Here is a 27169-nt window from a genome sequence, read left to right on the forward strand (position 1 = left end):
TGTTTAATTTTTTTATTGTCTGTGTGGGTGTTGTGTGACGTCGACGTGCGTACGCCACGAAAGTTGTGAATTAAATAAATACAAGGTGTTTTCTAGTTGAGTTGAGTGAAATTGTGTTAAATTTTTATAGAAAAAATCCAACTTTTTTAGAAATTTCAACAGAAAATTTAATATTGTTGGTTGCGTGAATAAACTAAAAAGTTTTTTACATCCTGTTCCAAGTTTAAAACAAGGCCGTGGCCCGTGTCATTTTATCTTAAATTAACAGGTAAGTGGGAAGGTTAACTACTTTTTTATACTTGTTTTGTAAATAAATCCCTCTTGTATGCATCTTCGAAATTGAAATGCGTATTTTATTAGAGAGATACTTTCGTAGAAAGTGGTCTGCAAGTAGTTGTATTAATATGTAATTTCTAACTTCCCTCTAAGCTACATCACAAATCTGTAGAAAATACACTATGAAACTAGCAAGGAGATTGAGGAGCATTAAAAAAAAGTTAAGCTGGGAGCTATAGAGATAGTTCACTAAGTATTGAAATCCTTGGCAAAAGAATTTTTGTTCAACTTTCTTCTTTCTTGCATTGTAACTGCCCTTAGAAGCTGTCTGAAATTTTTTTACAGCTTTTATGGCAGTCTGTAGAATCTCAATACTCTGCATGTCATTGGGCCAGTGTGATGGACTATTGGCCTAAACCCTCTCAGTCTGAGAGGAGACTTGAGCTCAGCAGTGAGCCGATTATGGGTTTATAATGATGATAAGTAGAATAAACTTGTACCTCCAAGTAAACCCACTTCCACCGAGACTGCATTGTCACTTAACATCAGGTGAGATCACAGTCAAGGGCTGGTGGTTACTAGCCACAGCCAAATTCCCCAGCCAGACCTGGACAAATTAAAAAAATCCCAATTGGCCCAGGCGGGGATTGAACCCAGCACCTCCTTCTTGAAAATCCACCGCACATACCACTGCACCACAGAGCTCATCTTTCATTGCAAAGATTTTTAGCTGAGATGTGGCTTGATATGCTTAAAAACAATTAAATATAGTTTGAATAACATTTTATGAGTTAAGTTAATAAATATAATTTAAGTTATAAAATAACATGAGTTTTCTACCTTCATTTCTAATTTACACAGAGTATTACTGATTAATCTGTGCTAATTTGTTGGTAAACAGTACACACCCAGTAAGGCTGTATGTATTGATTATTATATAATTTTTGAAAATATCCTGTAATATCTATGATCTTCTTCTTTCCTGGGTTTTTTCCTTCTTTCTTTCTTTTTCGCACGGTTTTTTTCGGCCTCTGTGGCGCAGTGGTCCTGGGTTCGATCCCCGGCTGGGCCGATTGAGATTTTTTTAATTGGTCCAGGTCTGGCTGGTGGGAGGCTTCGGCCCGTGGCTAGTACCACCCTACTGACAAAGACGTACCGCCATGCGATTTAGCGTTCCGGTATGATGCCGTGTAGAAACCAAAAGAGGTGTGGATTTTCATCCTCCCCCTAACAAGTTAGCCGGCTTCCATCTTAGACTGCATCATCACTTACCATCAGGTGAGCTTGTAGTCAAGGGCTAACTTGTAAAGACTAAAAAAAAAAAACTTGGCCACTAGGTTGGCCGTTGTATGTAGGTCCATTTAGTGCTGGTCCCTGCTGAAGTCTAATATCTATGATATCAACACTTAGACTTTAAAGAAAAGTTAACTATGTTACATAAAGCTTTGCTACTACTTAAATATGTAAATAACAAACAGCAAAAGTTTTATACCACTTAACATTGGCATCATTATACCATTGTCAGTATGTAAGCTGCCTTTGTTTACAAAATAGAAAAAAATCTCTTGCGAAGATCTCTCAAGCTTAGACAATGTCATCATTGCCCCATTGGTGCACTCTCTCACAGGTATCTTTGCAACTGGTTGTAAAGATAACATTATAATATTTAATACACCAATTAGGAAAATAAGTTTCTGAAAAGCATAGACTACAGATAAATATAAACAAGTATCATTCTTCTTATTTTCTGGACTTGGCCACTAAGGATTTCTTCTTTTCTAGACTTGGCCACTAAGGATTGGCCAATGTGTATGATGCAGATATCTGGACGTCCTTAAGTAGTCATACAGAACTTGCAAGATTTACATGTGATTTCAAAATAAATACATGTCAAATAAATAAATTAGTTGGCTACATTTAAAAAATATACATACAGTGGGACCCGTTTAATACGATTTCACAGGGACCCATCTAAAAACGCATCAGACGGGAAAGCGTATTATACGGGTGGGGGATGGTGAAAAATATAACGACTAATGTATAATACATACTTAGTTATAAAAATTCTAGTATTTGGTGTAAAGACTACCTAATTATGCTACTAAAAGTAATCACTTATTCTGGTATGACAAAAAGATTTTGATACATTAGCAATTAATAAATTTTCAATTGAATTTTAGTTTTGCAGTGCGTCTCAAACCGCATCATGTCAAGGGTCGTTTGGGGTCTTTCGGTCCTTTGTCTTGTCCTGCAACCTTGTTTAAAAGGACCTTTATAATGTCCTGATCTATCATTAGTAATTTATTTGTTGCATTTGGAATTACACGCGTGTGACATGTAGGCGTATTAAAGGGGATGACGAATTGTATTAAGCGTTAGGAAATGTATGAAAACATGTCTCAAGTTGTAGGGACTAGCGTAAAATAACGTATTATGCGTGTTCAACTGCATATGGTCAAATAGGGATGTGTTCAGTGATAGAAATATTGATACCTTACCAATGACCATATTTCGTAAGGCTAATAAAAAGTGAAAAAGCTTCAAAATTAAAACATCTCTAAATTAAAAACAAGTTCAAGGTATTTTGATGCTCTACGTAACTTAATCATATTGCATATTTAATTAGGTGTGACCACACTATTTTTACTGCAGTAATAATCATCATCATCATCATTCATTGATACCTTGTATTGTATAATTAACTATCTGCGCCCTGCGGTGTTACTCGCGAAAAATAAATATGTAATTTTTCCGGGTAAAAGTAGCCTATATGTTAATCCGGGCTATAATCTATCTCAATTCCTAATTTCAGCCAATTCGGTCCAGTAGTCACGGTGTGAAAGAGTAACAAACATTCACACTATCATAACCTGATGGTTTTTCGTAAATCTCGCAAATACCATGGATTTTTCGGGATGAAAGTAGCCTATGTATTAATCTAGGGTATAATCTATCTACGTTTTCAATTTCAACCAAATCGATTCAGTAGTTGCGGCGTTATAGAGTAACAAACATCCAAACATACATACAAACTTTTGCGTTTCAGCGGACGCTCACGACTTCGTCCGCATGGAATTAAGTTTTTCACAAATCCCGCAAAAACAATCTCGTTCACTTATTTCAGTTATTTTGGTTTTAACACAAAATTACAAAACCTATTTTCGTGAAAATTAAGTGGAAGCAATCTGGAAGTAACAAAAAATAATTTTCAAAATTGGTTAATAAATTACATTATTTATTTTGAGAAGATAACAAACATATAAAAAACGCGTCAAATTGAGAACCTCCTTCTTTTTTTGAAGTTGGGTATAAGAAGCTTTTCACAGCACAACAAATCAACTCCTGGATCTCGAGATCGGAAGCTGCATAAACTAACCATTGCGCCAAGGAGGCAGTTTATTAACAAACATAGACTATATTATTTTCAAGTAAAGTGGCTGAGAAAGTGACAAGTGAAATTGCTCGTGAAGCCACTTGGAATGAAACTTGGTAAAAAATTAACATCTCGAGTTAATTGCTTGATTGTACCAGTTATGCTATGAGAGTGAACTTTCTTGATGATCTAGTGGTTAGAATAACGCTGGATTGCGATTATAGGGTCCACAGTTCAAATGAAGTTCTTGTTGGCGTGGTTGCCAGTGTAATTTTTTAGGGTTCCATTTGTCAAAAAGAAAAAAACGGAACCCTTTAAAATCGCCTGTTTGTCAAGACTTTTATGTCGGGAATGTATTTTTATAGAGGTACGGCCTCCGTGGTATGCGCGGTTGATATTCAAGACGGAGGTCCTGGGTTCGATCCCCGGCTGGGCCGATTGAGGTTTTCTTTATTCATCCAGGTCTGGCTGGAGGCTTATGAGTTATGCCGTGGCTTATTACCACCCTACCTCAAGACGTACCGTACGTCATGCGTTTAGCTATCCGGTAGAAACCGAAAGGGGTGTAGATTTTGAATGAGGTTGTGAAAAAATCAACCTTCCAAGTTTACGAAAAATGAAATACGACCGTTTTACGGAATCAAAACTCCCAAGCGCTTTCCACCACAAACTGCATTATTGACTCATTGCTTACTAGGCGCAGGTACCTACCTAGCAGCAGTAGAAATTATCTAAACAATACAAAAAAGTTTATATTTAAAGTCTTCATACTAGGTACATGTAAATGATAGGGATGATGACAGTTTTTTTTTTAAATTGTGTATAAATTAAGAGTATACTAATAGTAAAGCAATTTTGTAAAAATAACAGGGTATCTGCGATCATTACTTTCGGAGCTACAGGGATTTAAAGGGTCAGATTTGCGGCGCTTCCGCAGTTCCCTGAAAAACGCTCCATACAAAATGATACGATTTAATGACGTCGTAGGTGCATAATGATCATTAGATTTGTATGGGCGTTCAAACAAAATTACTAATATCTTTGTTATTTGTGCGTTCATGTATTAAAAATGTAACATTTAATGTATTAAATATGTAAGGAAGCTAAAACTGTATGAATTTTCATCTAATTACGATAAAAGATTTTGAAATTTTATAATCTTATTTATTTTGCTTATCTAATTATTCTAAATAATCTAATCTTTTCTTTTTATATATTAATTAGTTAACATTGACCTTATTTACCCGAATGTATTATAAAAATCAATATATTCAAACCTAGTCATCACCCCCATTCATTTAAAATTACTAATATCCTTGTTATTTATGCGTTCATGTATTAAAAATGTCACATTTAATGTATTAAATATGTAAGGAAGCTAAAACTGTATGAATTTTCATCTAATTACGATAAAAGATTTTGAAATTTTATAATCTTATTTATTTTGCTTATCTAATTATTCTAAATAATCTAATCTTTTCTTTTTATATATTAATTAGTTAACATTGACCTTATTTCCCCGTATGTATTATAAAAATCAATATATTCAATCTTAGTTAGTCATCATCCCCATTCATTTAACTTGCTTTGCAAGATGAGGCTCGATTGCCAAAACCTTAATACGAAATTGTTGCTATAACGACAATATTTCGATATTGTTACACCATTCAAGAGCAAACCATCAGTTTTTATCATCAAAAACTTGTGTTTCATTGAATTCAGTTTCATAATGGAATTACGTACATACAGTTTTAACAACCTATTCTTTGTTCTATAGATAGTTACTATTGTTCAGTTTCCAAATTGTTTTGGACTAAGTTCTCTCATTAATACCAAGGAAGTCAGGTTGTTTTTGAATATGATTTATGGCAGCGTATAAGATCTAAACTCTTAAGAATTTTGTTTTTTTTTTATTCTTTATCATCAGGTGAGATTGTAGCCCTTGACTACAATCTCACCTGATGGTAAGTGATGATGCAGTCTAAGATGGAAGCGGGCTAACTTGTTAGGAGGAGGATGAAAATTCACACCCCTTTCGGTTTTTACTCGGCATCTTACCGGAACGCTAAATCGCTTGGCGGTACGTCTTTGCCGGTTGGGTGGTAACTAGCCACGGCCGAAGCCTCCCACCAGCCAGACCTGGACAAATTAAGAAAATCTCAATCTGCCCTGACGGGGATCGAACCCAGGATCTCCGTCTTGTAAATCCACCGCGCATACCACTGCGCCACGGAGGCCGTTGTTTGTTACGATTAAACAGAAAAACTTAACGATTTTGAATATTATAAAGCTACATCTTCATCGAGTAGCAGTGACGAGACAATTATGATTGCTCGACGGGCGGATTGTACTATGGGTCCAAAAACTCAAGTGGGTCACGAAGGAGTATGAAATTTACACATTAGAATAAAGTTTGGGAAACGCTGCTCTAAGGAGTTTACTCTGTTTATAGGCCATGGCATAGCCTAACTACCAGGTAGACATGGTCCATCAATTAAAAAAAAAAAAAATTATTACTATAAAAACAGTAAACAAACATTTACTGAAAAAGCTTTCGTCGATGACGAATCGTAAAAGTGACGTAACTAAAGTTTTTTTTCTAAAATTACCAGCTATGGTTTGGGAAGTTCGTTGATGACACTCCTATGATATGCGGGCGACGGGAGGGAAATGACTGCGAGGGCCACCGCTATTCCCCTCCCGGCCCCCGCGGACCATTGAGTGTGTTACGAACGAGTTTGCCAAGCTTTGACCGCTGTAACAAATAACAAGTGAAAATTACCTTGTTAACTGCTCTGACCTCAGTAGTCTGATGGAAATTACGTGAGGAGAAAACGCGTAATTTCGGCGTTTTGGCATTCCGGCCGATTCTAATGATTGCCACGCTTCTATTAGATTCGAAAGTCCAATTTTCGCCCGTTGCAATTCGTATTATGATTTCTTTACGCGATGTACTATGGAATACAATGGCCTTAGCTACGCGTTATGCATATTTATGGGGGATACGTGTGTAATTTTACTTAACACTGCTGCGGCACTGATTTTTCTGTACTTTTCTTTGGTGCGGTACGAGGTTTTTTGACCTCGTACTAAAAGTTGTGTGGTGGGGTACGAGGTCAATCGACCTCGTAACTCTTGAAGTCACTAGTTAGTACGAGGTCAATTGACCTCGTACCGCAGCGAACGTGTTAAGTTCGCAATATAGTCTTGGTTTCCCGAGAGACTTTCTTACGGAAGCAAAAGTCCTTTGTCGATTCTGTAATTTAATCTAATGGTGTTCTTGGGATTGGTTTTACATATTAATTGCAACTGAGTTTTCACTTTTAGTTGCCAATGTATTTAAGTCTCAGGAGAGTTCTTCTAATTATATGGAATCTATACTAATATTATAAAGCTGAAGAGTTTGTTTGTTTGATTGAACGCGCTAATCTCAGGGACTACTGGTCTGATTTGAAATATTCTTTCAGTGTTAGATAGCCCATTTATCGAGGAAGGCTATAGACTATATATAATCTCTACGGGAACGGGAACCACGTGGCTGCAACCGCGCGGCGTCAACTAGTCTTATTTGTATTTGTCGTAGAGTGCGGGGCACTAAGATAGATTTATTAGGAGAAAGGGTTTAGATTTCTCATATGTACATTGTATTGAAGTGATAACCTCTTATGGGAGGTTTAACCGCTTCGTAACGTAACGCGTTACGGCTTCCCTTTCTGACATACAGCAGAAGGTTTAAGTTCACTTCTATTGAGCGTTCCGAGACGAATACATTTCATTTTTTTTAATCCTTCGTGATAAAAATAATCTTATTTCTACGGATGATTTATATACGAGTTAAAGAAATATACAAAGTGATTTGCTAATATATTTAAACGTGTCGCGATCACTGAGCAACTATTACAAAATTGTGATTGTAAAAGATGAATGTCATTGATAGTCAAATAATGTCATAGGCACTTAGTTATGACATAGAAGTTGAGTAAGTATCAGTTCTTCTTAACGCTTGGCTGCTGATGAAGATATTGATGATTCAGTTATTGCTGCAGCCGATATAAGTAACTAGTTAGAAAGTCCAACGGACACTATTTATGGTCTAGGATCCGGCGGTAGAAATATATACCCTCATCTGTTATTTATTAGTGATAAAAAAATATAGATAATATTGGATAGAAGCAGGCGCCACCTTCGGAAGTTCATCATTTATTTATTTTGCTATGCTCGGCGAAAAGCCGAAGAACCCATGCGTTATCGCATGGGTTCTTCGGTCACCCAGGTCCGACAAATCACTCTCTACGTACGTTTCACCCCGAAACCGGAGCATCCTCAGGAGATGTTGACTCTACAACGTGCAATTGCACATACGTAGAGAGTGATTTGTCGGACTGTCGGAATGTCGGAAATTACATAAAATAAACTTTCATTCGACATATAAGACGACTTAATAACTGATGAGAGTTTATAACATTGCTTAGCTGTTTATATCTGGAAAACCCACAGTTGCAATATAAAATTTACTTATCCAATTCTTTTGGGTATATTCATTAGTGTATTTTTTTTAATTAACCAATGAGGGAAGAAGATTAAATAAATAAAATAAAATAATCATTTAATACTATCCGGCCGCAATTTGACTAGGCAACCTATGTGCAATGAGTCAATGTAAATTTTTTCTATCATTGATTCTAATCCCAAATAAATAACAGATAAGGGTATATATTTCTTATGTCGGATCTCGTACTAACTTAAGCCGGATTTATATTTGTCTGACGTGTCGTGTTGTGACGCATCAGAACAGAATCGGTATCATACATTTTGTATGCGATGCATCAGAAGCCATCACGACATATCGCAACACATAAGTGTAAACGTTACCATACAAACTGTATGATAAAGGCCCTTCAAGATATTGACATCTTCAAGGATTCTCTTCGGATATTCAAAAGTAAAATTAGTTCTGTTGAATTTTAAATTAGTTTGATATAAATTTTGAAATTTATTTGTCATTAATTTTAAACTTACTTGACATTAATTTTAAATTGATTTGACATTTAAAATACATTATTTAATATTTATTGACACTGAAAACCAGCGCTGCATGCTCTTTTTATTTAAAGAGTATGTAGCATTATGCTGAGTTGGATCCGTTTACTGGGTTGTGCCACACATCGCAGGATATTGTTCAAGAACAAATTGTGTTGTGTGGCATAATTCACTAATAAAGCTTTTTTTTTCTTTCTTTCTTTCTAAATTTATTTGCTCTTTTTATTGATATTTGACTTATTTATACAGATATAATTAATTAACTGTAACTTACTTTTATTTTAATTTTAAATGTAATATAATGTTAATATGAGTATATATAATATAATCATATTAATCAATAGGACATTAATGAACATATAATTTTGTAGTTTTAAAATAGTTAAATTTTTAACTTTTAACCGGAAAACAATGCTGTATATACTTTTAAAAGATAGCTTTCTGTAGCACTAGCATTAAGATTTTCCCATGTATATTTATGAATGATTCTGGTTGTCATTGTTGGTATATCTAAATAAATAAATAAATACCGATTCTGTTCTGATGCGTCAGGTCACGTCTCGTCACGTCAGACAAATGTAAATCCGCCTTTTTCGTGCTTGATCTTACCACTACATACAAAACCAAACGGACTTCCCTGAATAGATGAACTGAATAAATGCCTATATCAACGTTTAACTAGCAATTAACGATAGGTTTACTGTTAGGTAACAGTCAACAATTATGTATCAGTACGGTTCAATTTTAAACGCTAGCTCGTTTTAACTTAACATCATTACCTACATACGTGTATAGCACTTAATCAATGGCCGTGACCGTGTGCGGTGTACTGACGTTGTGATTTACTTTTTTCTGATTGTGTAAGTGCCGTAGGCTTCTTAGGGGACCTCAGCGGCGTCACCGGGGGGTTTGGGCGAGCGCAGAAGCATCGCCTGATGGGGCCCGAAGGCAGAAGCAGAGTAGATGGGCGGAACGACTCTCTAAGGGCGTCTCCTCTGAGACTCGGGCCTCGACTTAGAGGGCCGTTCGGGAAGGGTGTTTTGGCCTGAGTGTATCAGTCCGGGCGCCCCCGAGATCGTGAGATAAAAAGCCCACGTCTGGGTGACGTCAGATATCGGATGTGATTTACGACGCTATATGCCATGTTGACTTGAGGAATGTTCCTAAGGTGTTGATTGACTTGATCATTCACTTGTAACAGAACATCTAGTACAGGAAATCTAGAAAAAATCGTATAGGATTTGTAAAAGAATTGTTGTGAAACAAGAAATAAATTTCAGAGGATAAAATACTTGACCACAATAACCTTATTAATAACATTTTATCCTCTGAGTAACAGTACAATGACGTAAAACGTCATTTCATAACATGTCAAAATAAATAGACAAGAAAACAAAGTGACAGACGTCAATTCATATAAAACGTCACTCACATTAGGAACAGACCTCATCAACGACGGACTCATAAAACCTACATATCAAATTCTGCAACATCATTCATATATTCAAAAATAGAATCAAGAAGAAGCAAGAAAACCGAAGAAAGAAACCTGCACCTATAAAATATTATAGTCAGTATTCAACAAGAATGACATGACTCGAGATTTTTTAACCATCGGTAGGGAGCAACCCAATAAGGTTGAGTACATCGACCGTTTTTGGATTGCGTTTTTCACCTAAGTATGAGTTGTACATTAAAGTTTATGTGACAAAAATGATCGTAACTTCCTCAATAATCTGACAAATCGATAAGGTCTTTATTTTTATTAACCGACTTCAAAAGAGGTTCTCAATTAGAGTCCATGTTTTTTTCTTTACAAGTTAGCTCTTGACTACAATCTTATCTGATGGTAAGTGATGATGCAATATAAGATGGAAGCGAGCTAACTTGTTAGGAGTAGGATGGAAATCCACACCCCTTACAATTTCTACACGACATCAAACGAACGAGGCTACCATATAAGCATACATATGAGATCCTATAAAGTAGCATCAATGTCTTAAATATTGGATAGATGTCTTTGCAATTGAACGTTGTAGAGTCAACATCTTCTGAGTATGCTCCGGTTTCGGGGTGAAACGTACGTAGAGAGTATTTTGTCGGACCTGGGTGACGTTGTCGCATGGGTTCGTCGGCTTTTCGCGTATGATAGCAAAATAAATAAATCATTATTTATAATCAATGCCTTAGCCTAGTTATGTATTCATACCAGAATTAGATAGTAATCGATTACGACTGTATTTCGCAATAACCCGATACAAACCGGGAAAAGCATTTAGGTGTATATTACCCGCGGTAACTGGATAATGCTTCTCCAAGCCGTAATATTTTACGATGCGAGTTAACGGTTATTGTTAACATTAACCTGGTGTTTCGTCTGTTTTTGTTGGCACACATTCTCTGTGTTTTTTTTTATTTTTATTATTTGTTATCTAATACTTAAAATAAATCTGTAGGGAAATCAATTGTATACATGAAATATATTTCCAAAATAACTATCAGCAGTTGATTAGGAATTGATACTGATGCCAAAAATTCAATCAGTAAAATTTTTGCCTCTCTGTCTGTATGTTCGTTATAGAAACAAAAACTACTCGACGGATTGTAACGAAACTTGGTACAATTATTCTTCATACTCCTGGGCAGGTTATAGTATACTTTTCATCACGCTACGATCAATAGGAGCAGAGCAGTGAAGGGAAATGTTGGGAAAACGGGAAAGTTACTCCATTTTTACAGCGATACTACTGTAAGGGCTGGATTAAAGAGATCTAAGGGCGGACGAAGTCGCGAGCGTCCACTAGTCTATTATATAAACTACAATAACCTAAAAAAAATATCTAGTTGCTCCTAAATCTAAAACCTCGTCGACTCCATGGCCGTACCTATAATACTGGCAGCATTATGGAATATCTTTGAATAACCAATCTTATTGGTCACTAGTAGACTCGAAAACTCTTTCTAGCAGATTTCAATTCGTTTCATAGCCACAGATTTAGCGTTTAGTGTAGTGTTAAGTGCTACATGGAAGATCACGTGAACAAAGTGACCTAAAGACGTAATAGTTAGTGAAAGACTAAGTTATTGGGCATTATCTTAGTATAATAATAATATATTATAAGTTTAGGTTAAAGTTAAATTACTAATTACATAAATAGGCTAGAACGTAATTTTATGAAGAACCAAATTGGTACTTTACAATAGAGAAAAAAGATTTAGCTTTAAAGCGGCCTTTATGAAATTCTTTTCAATAATAAAACTAAATCTGTTTTTACAACATGATAATTCCTTTTTTTTTTCAAGTAGGTAACTAAAAAGCTTGAATTGTACTATTGTCTTACCTACTTTAAACAACAGATGGCAATAAACCTAGAAACACACTGTTCTCAGAAATCCTAACACAAGAAAAACAATAATTCTTCTTTAAGGAATGTCTATAGATGAAATCGACTTTTTTATTTGCGGAACAATCGACCTTAAGGTCAAACGTAAAAGCAAACACCATTAGTACAGTACCGATAGTTCAAAATTAGGCGTGGGCTGGAGAAAGTACAAATAAATATCTTGATCAACACACGCTCGTATTGTTTCGTAGAATATCAAACTGCATCGCTATTTTATAACGATGCGGTTTTACTACTCGACAGTGAGTTACGAATTCGTCTACATCTCTATCTAATATTACAGTCATCAGCGGAATCCCGCGACTTCATCAGTCCTTAAATCTCTTTAATCCGGCCGTCTCATAAATCCGTTCTTAGCAGACGTCTCCTAACTGTACTAAAACTACGACCCTGTCAAATTTCAACTTTGTACGTAGAGGGGTTTTCGATATTTCGTGATGTTGTAATAGTAACGTCGCCACATTGCGTCTTTGCTTCCTTTGATCTCTACTTCCCATGACACTCGTCAAGTGTGTGGCAGACCTCCCTATTTTGTCGGTTTATAGCGCAATTTAAAGGTAGAGCACTGTGTGGTTAAAAAAGGCAATATCGCAGTAGCGCAAAGAGCATAGTGTGGCGGGGATATACTGCAGAGAGAAAGAGTCGTCTGCCACTGACGAATTATAACAAAGGAGGCCGACAGGAGAAGTGTGGAGACATATAGAGACGAACACCTCTGTCACTGTCGAGTAATGAGAAAAGGAGGCAGGCTGTAGCAGTGTGTAGCAGGCCTTCAAGACAGAGACATATAGAGGCGAATTCCTCTGTCACTGTCGAATTATAATAAAAGGTGCTAAGCTGGAGGATTTAAGAAATTAAATATCACGTGTTTCAATCGGTGAAGGAAAACATCTAAGGAAACCTGCATACCAGAGAATTATCTTAATTCTCTGCGTGTGTGAAGTCTGCCAATCCGCATTGGGCCAGCGCGGTGGACCCTCTCATTCTGAGGGGAGACTCGAGCTCAGCAGTGAGCCGAATATGGGTTGATGACGAAGCTGGAGGAGTGTATAGCAAGCTTTCAAGACAGACATATAGAGACAAATTCCTCTGTTACTGACGAGTAATAAGAAAAGGAGGCGGTCTCGAGAAGTGTGTAGCAGACCCTTAAATCAGTAAAAGATTGAGATGAATTCGAAACTCTCTGTCATGTCGATTCGTCACAGAATAACGCTGCCTCTCAGTACAATACGGTGACCTTCGTGGTGCCTTCACACATACATAATTATACATTGTAACGACATGTCCTGCGGTGGTGTGCACTCAACCGTGTACATTACGTGGTCGTTAGTGTTACTTAGGGACTTGGTAACGTTTTTGTATATAACTAGTGTACGCCTGCGACTTCGTTTGTGAGATAATCGGTGTAAACTTGCATTGATTGATTATTTTTTAGAAGATTTGAAAATCAAAAAATCAAAATCAAAAATCATTTATTTCAAGTAGGCTCAGTTTACAAGCACTTTTGACACGTCACTTGACTATTTGTAAAGATTCTACCACCGGTTCGGAAGGCAGGTTCTGCTGAGAAGATACCGGCAAGAAACTCAACAGTTGCTCTTTTGAAAAAGTCATACAGTATTATAATTACAATTGATAACAATTACTGTTTACATTTCTTATAGTTTTACTTTCTGTGTGAAGGTGGAAGCTGATCCAACGGCCTCCAAACATCTTTATCATTAAGGAACTCATCAATGTTGTAGTACCCTCGACTAAATAAATGTTTTTTAACACATTGCTTAAAGCTATGCATTGGCAGGTCCATCACAGTCTTGGGGATCTTATTATAGAAGAGTACACCCAAACCTACAAAAGATTTTTTTACTCTTTGGAGACGATATGCAGAAATAACTAACTTATGCCCGTGTCTAGTAAGACACTAAGACATTTGTGGATCTATAAAAGATGAATGATGATGAATCCGATGATGTATTAATTCAAGCCATGAATATTGAAAGGTGGTTCTTTCAGAAACGGCAAAAATTAATATGACACCGGCTTAGCACCGCCTTCAATTTTATCAGCAGGTAGAACATAATAATACTATGATTTTATTTTTCGCTTTTTAGTTTAGTAGGTACGTTTTAGGTTTTGAAGTCGGTTGTATTTTTGTATTTAAATTTTATTAAGTAAAATTTTCTATATGCTTGTGCATCCTTATTATAAGAGAATATGACACAAAAATCGGCATTCTAGGTAAATTCATACATGTTAGACAACGACATTATATTGTACCTATGTGAGGAGAGTTTTCCTAAAACTAACTTGTTGTCGGTCGCAACTCGAAACGACATCGCTTTTGTCGGATGTAGACATAAGCGATGTCATTTACCATTTGGTGGGCATTGGAATGTACCTACGGCCTACCCAAAAAATATAATTAACCATACAACACATGCCATACGGTCTGCCGAGCGGAGCGTAACGTACAATAGACTGACCGTTACGTTACGTGGGGGACATCTGTGAACTTTTACAAGGTTTAATTGCCTAATTTCATTCAATATTTTAACAAAAAACGTCAGCATTTTGACATTGCCCTTCAATCCAATTGTGCTACAGATAAATATTATAGAGAGGACATCATCATCAGTAACAACCCATATTCGGCTCACTGTTGAGCATGAGTCTCCTCTCAGAATGAGATGGGTTAAGCCGATAGTCCACCACGCAGGCCCAACGCGCATTGGCAGACTTTACATATCTAGAGAATTAAGAAAATTCTTAGGTATGCCGGTTTCCTCACGTTTTTTCTGTTTTTATTAAAATCGGTTTAGTGGTTTCAAAGCTTATTCAATGCAAACAATCAAAATATTCAATTCTGTGTTTTAATAGTTGTGTGCATTTTAAGAAATTAAATATCACGTGTCTCAAACGGTGAAGGAAAAACATCGTGAGGAAACTTACATACCAGAGAATATTTTAATCTCTGCGTGTGTGAAGTCTACCAATCCGTATTGAACCAGCGTGGTGGACTATTGGCCTAACCCCTCTCATTCTGAGAGGAGACTCGAGCTCAGTAGTGAGCTGAATAAGGGTTGATGATGATGAAGTATTGCATATAGTATTCATAATGTTCTAATCTAACGTCTACTGTTTAAATATATGCATAGGCGAATTGTCTTAATTCTTTACGTGTGTGAAGTCTACCAATCTGCACTGGACCTGCGTGGTAGACTATTGGCCTAACCCTTTTCATTCTGAGAGTAGACTCGTGCTCAGCAGTGAGCCGAGTTGATAATGACGACGATGATGCATAAGCGTATTTCCGTGGGCTGTTTCTTGTGTGTTCTTGCGCAAAAAATATCACGCATTCGCTGTATCTCATTCACATAGCTCGAATGGTATTTGTAGAGGAATGTACTTCCTTATTTAGTTATTCCACGAAGTTATCTCTTATGAGTGTATGGGGACATTTATGAGCTTACGCGGTGTAAAAAGTTCTAGTTGCGTCGAATATTCATCTTGATTACAATTGAATATAGTCGTCCACCTTGGAATGTAAGGGAATAAGCTTTTTGTACAAATCTAATATATACTCAGAGGCACAATTATCCACCTACTTTAATATGGTGCGAGTATAATAAAGTGGGCGGGTAATTGTGCCTCTGGGTATATTTTTAGTGCTTATTCGAAGCGTTTGTAAAAAGAGAATTGATGTGTAGGCCTAACATGCGACTAACTACATATCATGTAAGAAAAAAATAGACAAATGTCAACCAATACACGACAATAATAATATAATAGCGACAGAGTAAAACTTAATAAAGTACCTACAAAAATACAATATAAAAACAAAAGACCTTGACAAATCTTTAGCGATTTGCATTTAGATAACATAACAAGGTAAATTATGTCAGTATGTTGAATGAATATAAGAATATTCATACAAATAATATGAAATTGGCTTATTATAATACTAGCGGACGCCCGCATGGAATTGAAGTTTTTACAAAATCCGCGAAAACCATGGGTTTTCCGGGATGAAAAGTAGTCTATGTATTAATCTCCATTCCCGGCCCAAGCCTACACAAAACTTTATCCAAAAAAATTTGCTACAACGTTTTACAAGATTTTTATTTCATCTGTAACTAGCTGATGCCGCGCGGTTTCACCCGCGTGGTTCCCGTTCCCATAGGAATATGGGGATAAAATATAGCCTATAGCCTTCCTCGGTAAATGGGCTATCTAACACTGAAAGAATTTTTCAAATCGGACCAGTAGTCCCTGAGATTAGCGCGTTCAATCAAACAAACAAACAAACTCTTTAGCTTTATAATATTAGTATAGATACGGGGGTATACATGGGTTCCCTGGGCCGACGGTGTATGTGTCGGTGGGCATTCCCCTTTCAGCCAAATCGGTTTGGTAATTGCGGCGTTAGAGAGTAACAAACATCCATACAAACGAGTTTATAATATTAGTAGGATCTGCACCAAACAAACTTGATGACGATCGAGTAACTGTGTCACGGATTTTTTTGTCTCCATATTGATAGAACCGGTTTTTATTGAGTGTTTTATTTCATCGTGACCCGGGCAAAAAATTCTTTGGCGGTCAAACAGACAATAGAAATGCAGCTATTATCGTGTCAAAGAATAAGAAGATCATTGACGTGTCGAGTTTTTGCTAATCATAGATGTTAGCTGAGTCGTGATAGCCCAGTGGATATGACCTCTGCCTCCGATTTCAGAGGGTGTAGGCTCGAATCCGGTCCGGGGCATGCACCTCCAACTTTTCAGCTATGTGCATTTTAAGAAATTTAATATTATGTGTCTCAAACGGTGAAGAAACATCGTGAGGAAACCTGCATACCAGAGAATTTTCTTAATCTCTCTGCGTGTGTGAAGTCTGCCAATCCGCATTGGGCCAGCGTGGTGGACTATTTAGCCTTATCCCTCTCATTCTGAGAGGAGACTCGAGCTCAACAGTGTGCCGAATATGGGTTGATAATGATGAATGAATGATTCTCATAGGGACGGGGACGGGAACTATGCAGCTGAATACGTGGGGCGTTTGCTAGTTTCTCATATTATGAAATAACACAATAATATACTATTTTTTTTTAAGAATATTTGCCATATGTTTTTAAATATGACCAATAATCCCATTCCCCTCCAACTAGTCGGGAAAGACTGTATTAGGATTGGCTACGACAATAGACCAACGGGGCGAGGATCGAACCACCACCCGTCAGTGATGAGTCCGACCGCTCTTACCGTTGAGCTATTGAGGCTCTCTTATGAAAAAGTATACCGGAATTTCGAAACCAAAGTCTTAGATACTCATTATGAAACTATTACAATCGAAACCCATTATGAATACATGAAGTCTGAGTTAATAATGGATCTTTAATTGATTCGGAATTTGTATTTGAAATGACTTTGGTTTTGAGGTTCGCTCATTAGTCACTAGCCATTTTTAATCCAGTTTATTGAGCTAATGCTAAGTGAATATATCATTAGATGCTGGTTTGCAATTTGAAAATCATTGGTTAGTGAATAAAATACAATTATTAATTATGACTTGTAATTTACGACCCAAAGAATTTGTGTAGCGTAATCGGTTTTAATTAAGTAATTAATACCTATTAATTTTTGCGCTACCGAATATTTACATCATCATTATATCTTTGTGATTATAGTTTTAGAAGAATAGGCTAGTTGACACTTTTTTTATAAGTTTCTTAAATTGTTCATTGTCTTTCTACTCGATTGGGACATAATACGAATATATAGAAAAACAATATTTTTAAATAGTTTTTTGTCAATACGAGTGAAAACGATATCAGCTATGATGGTCTGTATTTTAGCAGTGTATGACGTCACGTAAACACTAAACCGCATATTAAAGCCGGACTTACATTTGTCTGATTTGTACGGAATTTCATACAGTCATTATGTATGCGGCACATAAAAAGCCATCACGACATGTCACAACACATAAGTGTAAACGTTGCGATATAAAATGTATAAATATAAAATGATACCGATTCTGTTCTAATGCGTCACGACACGACACGTCAGACAAATATAAATCCGGCTTAAGACTGAGAGAAGCTGAATATTTTTTTTTAATTAAATTTAATCTGAGTCAACTACCCTAGTCTACAATTACAAATTGCGTAACATCCATCATAAGGTAGAAAAGCTGCATTTTTGTCATCAGTTCGATCTACACTTTCACGGAAGCAGTGCCCCCATTTACTCGTAGCATCTAGAGAGTTGACCATTTGACAATTAGCAGGAGACATCCGAGATGGTTAATTATTATTTCTTTAAGTTAAAAAGGGAAAGCGATATCAATACGGTTGCGTTTCTTGGTTTTGCGGTTGCGTTAAAGTTTACTATTGTTTTTGTAGCTATCGTATAACTTGCTCTGTTAGGATGTGTGGGTTATATCTTGGAATTTAAATGGATGGTTCATCATCATCATCATCATATTAGCCGATGGACGTCCACTGCAGGACATATGCCTTTTGTAGGGACTTCCAAACATCACGATCCTGAGCCGCCTGCATCCAGCGACTCGCTTGATGTCGTCAGTAAACCTTTTTTTTATTCTCTACAGGTTTACCCTTGACTACAATCTCACCTGATGGTAAGTGATGATGCATTCTAAGATGGAAGTGGGCTAACTTAGTAGTAACTTAGTAGGATGAAATCCACACTCTCTCAGTTTCTACACGACATTGTACCGGAACGCTAAATCGCTTGGCGGTACGTCATTGTCGGTAGGGTGGTAGTAACTATGTGCCCCGCCCATTGCCAGTTTAGCTTCGCGGCTCGTTGAGCTATGTCGGATGGTTGCTTATCTAATATTGTATATTCAATATTAAACAAGACACACCCATTGTTTCGGCAAATACTCCACTCAGGTATAGATGATAATGTCAATGATGATCATCCAATGAAATAACGATCACTTTCAGATGTTAATGATAATGACCAGCTGAGCTATTCACTAATTTGGTATTTATTAACAACCTATCAAAATAAACATCAAATTAACTGAGAAATGTCATTCCTATCTACTGTAGGTATGATATCCACGAATGGTTGTCAGTAAAGCACCGGATGACAATTTCACATATATGTCAAGTAACATACGTCAAAGTTAGTGAATTAGCCTGCTGGACGTACGGTTTAAAGGGCTGTCCAAGGCACAGGGGTACCACACCCAAATTCCTAATCGTTATCCAAATCCGTTCAGCCATTTAAGAGGAATTGAGTAACCTTACTAACTTTCACATTTATAATGTTATTATGGTGTTTAAGACAAATTAAACATGCCATATAGGTTAATAACATATTAGCCACTTGCATCAGTAAAACTTGCGTAAGCCCTACATCTGTAGCTGGTTTTACACGTTTCTATTTCCTATGTCAACACGAGTTTCCTTATATACCCACTAGTACATGCTTATTTGTTTTGGTTAATAAAAAGTGGGTTAAATTCTCCATATCCAACTAAGCATCTAATTCCGGAACTACAAGTTTGGCACGTTAATTTGTTATAGTAGGGGTGCCCGGGATGCTAAATTTGCAGTTACTACAGTGTCATTGGAATCGATTAGATTTGGTAGACTAGATGATAGAAAGAATTAGGTTATATACTTTTTTCGCGTTCAGCGGTAGGGAAAAAAAAACTACAGTCCTTAAAGACAATTTTTATTAGTTTGGCTTACTAAAATCATCAGATAACATGAGCGATTATTTCATTCAAAATAAGTATTAACCACAATCGTAATACGTACTACCTATTATAGTGAATTCCGGCAAACTTTCAAGAGTGAAACCAACTGTCACCGTTCCCATGCTATCTCTAAAAATAAAATATAGTCATACAAATTCTCTTTCTATATCGCTATAAAGAAGCCAGCTAGCATTTTGTGATATGTATTTGTCATTGAATTTGAATTCATAAATGACTAGCTGACGCCGTGCAGTTTCACCCGTGTGGTTCCGGTTCCCGTACCAATACGGAATTAAAAAAATAATAAATAGCCTAATAGCCTTCCTCGATAAATGGGCTATCTAAAACTAAAATAATTTTTCAAATCGGTCCAGTAGTTCCTGAGATTAGCGCGTTCAACCAAACGAACTTCTGCTTTATAATATTAGTATAGATCATATTGTCTATACTCAGAGGCCCAATTATCCGCTCACTTTAATATACTCGCGTCATATTAAAGTGGGCGGATAATTGTGCCTCTGGGTATAGTTCATACAAGTCACCTTGACTTTGACGGTGCGACATAAACACCAATCATTTTCTTCTTGTTTCAGATTTTCTTTGTTACGCGAAAGAAAACGATGTTATGAGAAACAATGGACTCCACGTAAATGCGTTCACTAGAAAACGCTATAAGTTATACCGCGTGTGAAATGTGATGTAACGCCATCTGTTGGTGACAGTTAGACACAGCACGAGCGTGGGAAGTTGACAGAGAAGTTGTGTATATGATGCCTGCTCACCTATTTTGACGGTTTTTGAGCAAGAGTCTAAGGATTAAGTGGGCGGTAAAGCATTGTATGGCTGCGATTGGGGAAAAAGAACAAAATGAAGCTCAATTTGTTCAAACGGTCGATGATTTTTGCGACGTTTTTTGGATCGTGTCTATGTATAGCATTGATTGTTGCGTCTTTGGGCACGACGCATTGGGTCGACGCGAGGGCGAGGTGGTTGTCCTCTAACCCGTCTAAACCCCCCACAAATTACGATAGGACACGAGAGGGTAGAATAAACTTTGGACTGTTCGAAGGTCATAAGGAGTTGCACCTCGGATATGGATCCAGACATTCCGATTTGAGTGGTGAGTTTCTTTTTATAGTGCCATCATTCATGGTCATTATCAATCAACTAGTAGACGCCTCCGCGGTTTCATCCGCGTGGTTCCCGTTCCCGTAGGAATACGGGGATAAAATAAAGTCTATAGCCTTCCTCGATAAATGGGCTATCTAACGCTGAAAGAATTTTTCAAATTGGACCATTAGTTCCTGAGATTAGCGCGTTCAATCAAACAAACAAACAAACTCTTCAGCTTTATAATATTATCAACCAATATTTGGCTCAATGCTGAGCTCGAGTCTCCTCGAATGAGAGGGGTTATAGTGTACCTGAATTTAATCAGCATTCATGACATTTACCATGTGAAGTCAAATATCCTTAACATTTATATATTTAACAGTATTTGTGTGTTTGTAAATATAAAATCCTAAATTGACCGTGCTGACATTCGAACCCAGGACCTCTGTTGAGTGCTATAGCCACTACCAACTGTTCCAGAGAGGTAAAAAACGTATGTTATTCGTTTTATTTTTAACTGCCAAAGATTGGTGATAATAAATTATTTAATTTGTTGTTCCAATTAATGTATATGTATAAAGGTAAAAATAAAAATCGGTGACCAGACAACTTAATTTTCTATGAACTCCAGTAAACGAGCAATCTGCGTGCCAGTTAAGCCGGCCACAGACTGTCAAGCATCGAAATATTGATGTGATTTCGATATTGTTTTCACTGACTCTACACACGCACTGCAGACAGCGCTGAACCTATACTTGACCGTCTATGGCCGGCTTAAGGATTAGTAATTATACGACATATTCGACTTTATTAAATTAAAATTCAAACATGGTTCTAATTTTTTATGAACAGGCAAAGATCGGTGACCGTAAAGCCTAACTTTTTTTTATTGAATTCCAGTGAAAGCCGGCACACACCCCGCTCGTCGATGGTCATGGTGCGGAGCAGCGGCGCAGCTAGCGGTCGCCCTGGCGGCTTCGGGCGCCGCTTGCGTCCTCGCCGCGTTAGGCTCCGCCGCCAGAAATCGATGCTCGCCGAAACCGTTGCTTATATGCAACTGCGCCACTAGTACGTTTATTTCATTAATTTAGTTATCCGTACTAATAAGAGAGCCGTGATAGCCCAGTGGATATGACCTCTGCCTCCGGCGAATCCGGTCCGGGGCATGCACCTCCAACCATTCAGTTGTGTGCATTTTAAGAAATTAAATATCACGTGTCTCAAACGGTGAACGAAAACATCGTGAGGAAACCTGCATACCAGAGAATTATCTTAATTCTCTGCGTGTGTGAAGTCTGCCAACCCGCATTGGGCCAGCGTGGTGGACTATTGACCTAACCCCTCATTCTGAGAGTAGACTCGATCTCAGCAGTGAGTCGAATATGGGTTAATAATAATGATGAATGAATAAGAGAGTTGAAATCCCAATCAGTTTTAACTTATATTTATTATTTTATTCTAAATTAGTTTTATTATTTTATTCTAAATTTCAATCAAAATCTTTAGAAATTCTCTTCAGTTAAAACTGACGGACACTACACGGTGTTCAGTTTAAACTGCACGTATTACATTGGATCAGTGTGATCGGTGTAAGCTCCACGTCCTGTCTATATAAAGGGAGGCCTGGTCTTGGGCTGTTACAATAGGCTGATTAATATAATAGATGAATTCAAATTTCATTTATTTCATACTTTTCAAATAAATGAAATTTTGAAGTTTGAAGCCTTTTGATACATCATGTCCATTTGTAGTAACTCCTACCATCAGTTCTAAAGGCAGGATCCGCCGACCTGCTCTTATAAAAATCAATTTTTTTTACTTCTTGTGTAAAGGTGGAAGCTGATCCAATGGCCTCCAAGCATCTTTATCATTGAGGAATTCATCAATGTACATAATCAAACTAATATTATAAAGGCGAAAGTTTGTGTGTGTGTATGTTTTATGTTTGTTCCTCCTTTACGCTGCGGCTACTGAAGCGATTTGGCTGAAATTTGGTATGGAAATAGATTTCATCTGGATTAATAGGAAATTTTTCATCCCAGAAAAATCCGTGGGATTTGTGAAAAACTGAATTCCACGCGGACGAATTTGCGGGCGTCCGATAGTTGATGATAAAGATGTTAACCTCGACTTAGTAATTTTTTTTAACATGATGATAGATGATTAAGATGATTATGATAGTTATTCTTACTCGTATTTCCAGTACTGTTCACCATGGGAACTATGTCCGTGTGGCTGACGGAGTTTTTCCTGCGTCTGCAACACAATGTCATGTCTGATGAAGACCTGTCCAACCACTGGTCGTCAGATTCCACTGCCGAACTTGGGATTTCCTTCTGGTGAGATCTTCTTAATTACCTAATTTGTTTGCAATAAACTACGGAACTCAAAGACTACTAAACGGATTTTAATGCAGTTGTCAACCAATAAATATAGTGTAAACAAGACACGACCACGATCGGTCCGATCTTAACCTACGCTAGTGTAGTGTTTGCCCACCGTCCCAAAGCGACCCTTAGGCCGCTTCTAATTTTACAAAAATAATAGAAATACATCACGGGCGCACCGTGGTTTGTACGCAACACGCTGTCGGCCTGATGGTCTATATTTAAAAAAAAATAGTTAATAATAATTATTTTGACGTTCAGTACATCAAGTAACATTGTATCACAAAATGTACGACAGTTTTTTACGTTTGAAAAATTAAAAAAAAATTGCAATGATTTTTAAATTAAGTTTCTAAGAAATCCTTAACTTGTGTTAACTATTCATCATCATTATCAGCCGATGGACGTCCACTGCAAGACATATGCCTCTTGCATGGACTTCCAAGCACATCGGTCTCGATTAATTTATATGAATTGATATCGATATATACTCAGAGGCACAATTATCCGCCCACTATAATATACTAGCGCATTGGAGAATGTTACTAGGTATGCAAAATCACTTGAAACTTTTTGTTTTGTTACATGCATTCAAAGTTGGCATAAATATCGACGCCCGCTAATAGTCGCGATATTGTACGTGACGTCATCGTATAGCGTACGTAACGTAGTACGAACGATTTTTGGGCGGTAAATCCAAAAATTGTTCGTACTCTACTAAAATACTAAAGTACTCCAAACTAGGCATAATGGTTAGCCATTAGTTCGTTGGTAGGTAAGGCGGAAGTACGAAATTGCATGAATGGGCTGTGCATGTGTTGTACGATGACGTCACGCCCATTAAACATTTATATCTTGAGAACCAATAACGAAGTAATTCCGAAGTAATTCCATTTGAAAATAGTGAACATTCTCCATTGTGCCTCTAAGTACATTTCGGATCCTTATTCCATGTACTATACAAAATTAATATTGTTTATATTAAATTTGATATGAGCCAACCCTATTCCAGGCTAGTGGTGACAGCGTGTATAACCGCCTTCGTGAACAACGTGTGCATCCTCATAGCGATGGCGGACGCGCGCGACGCGGACACCATTGCGCCCGCACTCGAGGAGAAGGTCAACGGCGCCATCATGCTGTATTAGGGAGATGCCTTATTAGCGCATTCCGTTGCAACGACGCAACGTATCGCATCTCCCTTAGACGAGTCAATATTTGAAATTGTGCACAAAAAAATTAACATAGAAAAACGACTTAACTCACGTACTATTGTCGGACTAACTGTGTAGAAAATGTTTACATAGAAAAACGGTAAAACTAGATTTTTGTTGAAGTAACTTTGCACAAAACCTTCATATAGTAAAACAGCGTGTTTCATTCGTGAGTTTACTTAATTTCAATGTTTTGTGTTTCAAAGTTTCAATATTTTCTACACAGTTAGTCAACAGACTAGTAGAAAATATTGAAACTTTGAAACACAAACATTTAAATAGAAAAAGGGCTAAACACACATGGCTATTGTCGAATTATGGTTTGCCTATGCCAACACATACTAACTGTGTAGTGTTTACTAACTTATGTAGTAAAAATAAAATTCATTTATTTCAGGCATACACCCATATTAAGAAAAACATAAAAGCAAAAATCAAAAATAAAATTAAAAAGTCGAAATGTAGTGTTTATGAATAAATCTCAGGCTAATTACATAAAATGGACTAGTATCGCACCCAAATTCATAAACAAAATTGTCTGTAATTTTTTGAGGAAATGGAGCTTAGATTCTTCTTTCTTGACTTAATTCTTGACCGTTTTTTACAGCATTCAACTACACAAAAAGGTATTTTTACGTAGCTCTTCTTACAGCTATAAACATCGAGTCTATAGAGACAGCTTTTATTAGCTTTAGATCGTTGATCAAATACTCTGACAGAAAAGTAACGTCTAGCGAGGCAGGTCCTTATGTTATTAGTCTGAGGAATCAATAGATCTGACATCGCACTAATACATGTATATGAATAAGTATTTTACATAAAGGCTCAAAGATTACGTATGTCTTCTAGTACTTTAGTTTTCTTTAAGTATATAAGGCTGAATGTTAGATTAAGTCAAAGGTTTTCGAATATAATAATTTTATAGTGTTGTGTAAGAATTACGTTCATTTTCTTTATGATATTATACTATTTGAAACTAAAACTACCAATGTTTAAATATCTTAAATAATAGTATAAAAATTAAGCTAAAAACCTTTGTATTATATTGCTTAAAGTATTTTAATATTGTGTAAGAACTCCGTCCATTTTCTTTATTAAATTATACAATTGAAGCTCTAAGCTACTATATAAGACATTATTGTTCATAGACTAATAAAATAAGCAGATGGCATTCAACTGAAGCACCGTAATGGCGCCGAGTAATAGAGAGATGTGTGAGTATGAAGTGTATTGGAAATTAATGGCGATCTGTCTTAATATTATATGCGTGTTGGTGTGTTCGTATATATACATAGAGGAATTTACACCCAAATTATCCAATAAAATTGTTTTGTTGTAGTTTTTTGGGGGGACGAGGTAAACTCGAGGTAAACATCGAAAATATTTAACACCAATAAATATATTCTGTGTTATTACACTTTATACAACTATAGACTTGATTTCCAATACACACACCTGTATTTTTAATAACCATGCTAGATCATGATCATATACTTTTGACAGAGGGGTAACGTCTAACGTCAGGTCTTAATATAATTGGTCTGAGTATATGTATATGCGAACTTGCAAAATTGGGGTACGTCACTTTTTAGTTCAGATAACGGTGTCTGGACTTTTTATTATGTCTATGTTATTATAGTATCAGAGTTATACTAAAAATATGAATTACATAGATCAAAATTCACTATTTACCTAGATCTTGATTAGAATCTCACTAAAATGCTATTTCTCCATTGCTATAGCATAGTAAGAACTATAGTTACATTCGAAAACAGCAAGGAAAGAGCATAACGTAACTTACTCGTATGAATCTATACTATATAATTATTTATACTAATATTATAATCAGTCTGTCTGTCTTCACGGCCATACCTCTTAACCGATTTGGATGAAATTTGGTACAGAGATAAAATGGACTATAGGGCAGAACATGGCATACTTTTTATTCCGGAATAGTCCAAGGTTCCCGTGAAATTTTCAAAAAATACAATTTCATGCGAACGAAATCGCGAGCGTCCACTAGTATGATATAACCCGTCAGTATTGTTTTTTAGTTTTGATATACTTAAATAAATAAATTTCTCAGAAATTTCTCAGAAGTAAATATTATCTACTATACTATATATAATGAAATTTAAACGCGGCACGATATAAACTTGCAAACTTAAATACGCGGTGCGATCAGTTTGGATCGTACCGCGTTGCGAGAACCAGCTCATGACTAAGGGCCCCGTATGGGTTCGAAACTATGGCCCTTATTTGATTTTTTAAATCTGTGACCGCCCGAAAGACTATCAAAAACCGTAATTAATTATTTAATACAAACAGGATAAAAGCCATTACATTATTTTATTCAATTTATAACAAAAAACTCAATAGCATGACCATATTTTGAAAATGTAGTATAATTTGTGCATTTAACTAATGTTTTTTGAGAAATAAATTTGATATTAATAAAATAAATTAAAAAGTAGGTAGTGCATATTTTTTATTTGCATTTTAATTGTTAGTGCCATTAGGTTAAATATTTTGTACATTGATTTTCTATTTGTAATTAACTTATATTTTGTGTATTTTTTTATTGACCTAATCGTGAATAAATACTAATTAGATTTTCTCAAAAAA

General features: G+C 36.4%; 1 protein-coding gene across 1 annotated transcript; it reads left to right on the forward strand.

The window, feature by feature from the left end:
• Positions 1-27169, forward strand: LOC112050960 (uncharacterized). The gene is made up of 5 exons (XM_024089373.2): positions 1-268; positions 20424-20950; positions 21844-22011; positions 23147-23282; positions 24343-27169. The coding sequence occupies exons 2-5, from the start codon at positions 20698-20700 to the stop codon at positions 24476-24478; spliced, it is 693 nt and encodes a 230-aa protein (XP_023945141.1). The 5' UTR covers positions 1-268; positions 20424-20697; the 3' UTR covers positions 24479-27169.

Source organism: Bicyclus anynana, chromosome 24, assembly GCF_947172395.1.
Source record: "Bicyclus anynana chromosome 24, ilBicAnyn1.1, whole genome shotgun sequence".
NCBI classification, from domain to species: Eukaryota; Metazoa; Arthropoda; class Insecta; order Lepidoptera; family Nymphalidae; genus Bicyclus; species Bicyclus anynana.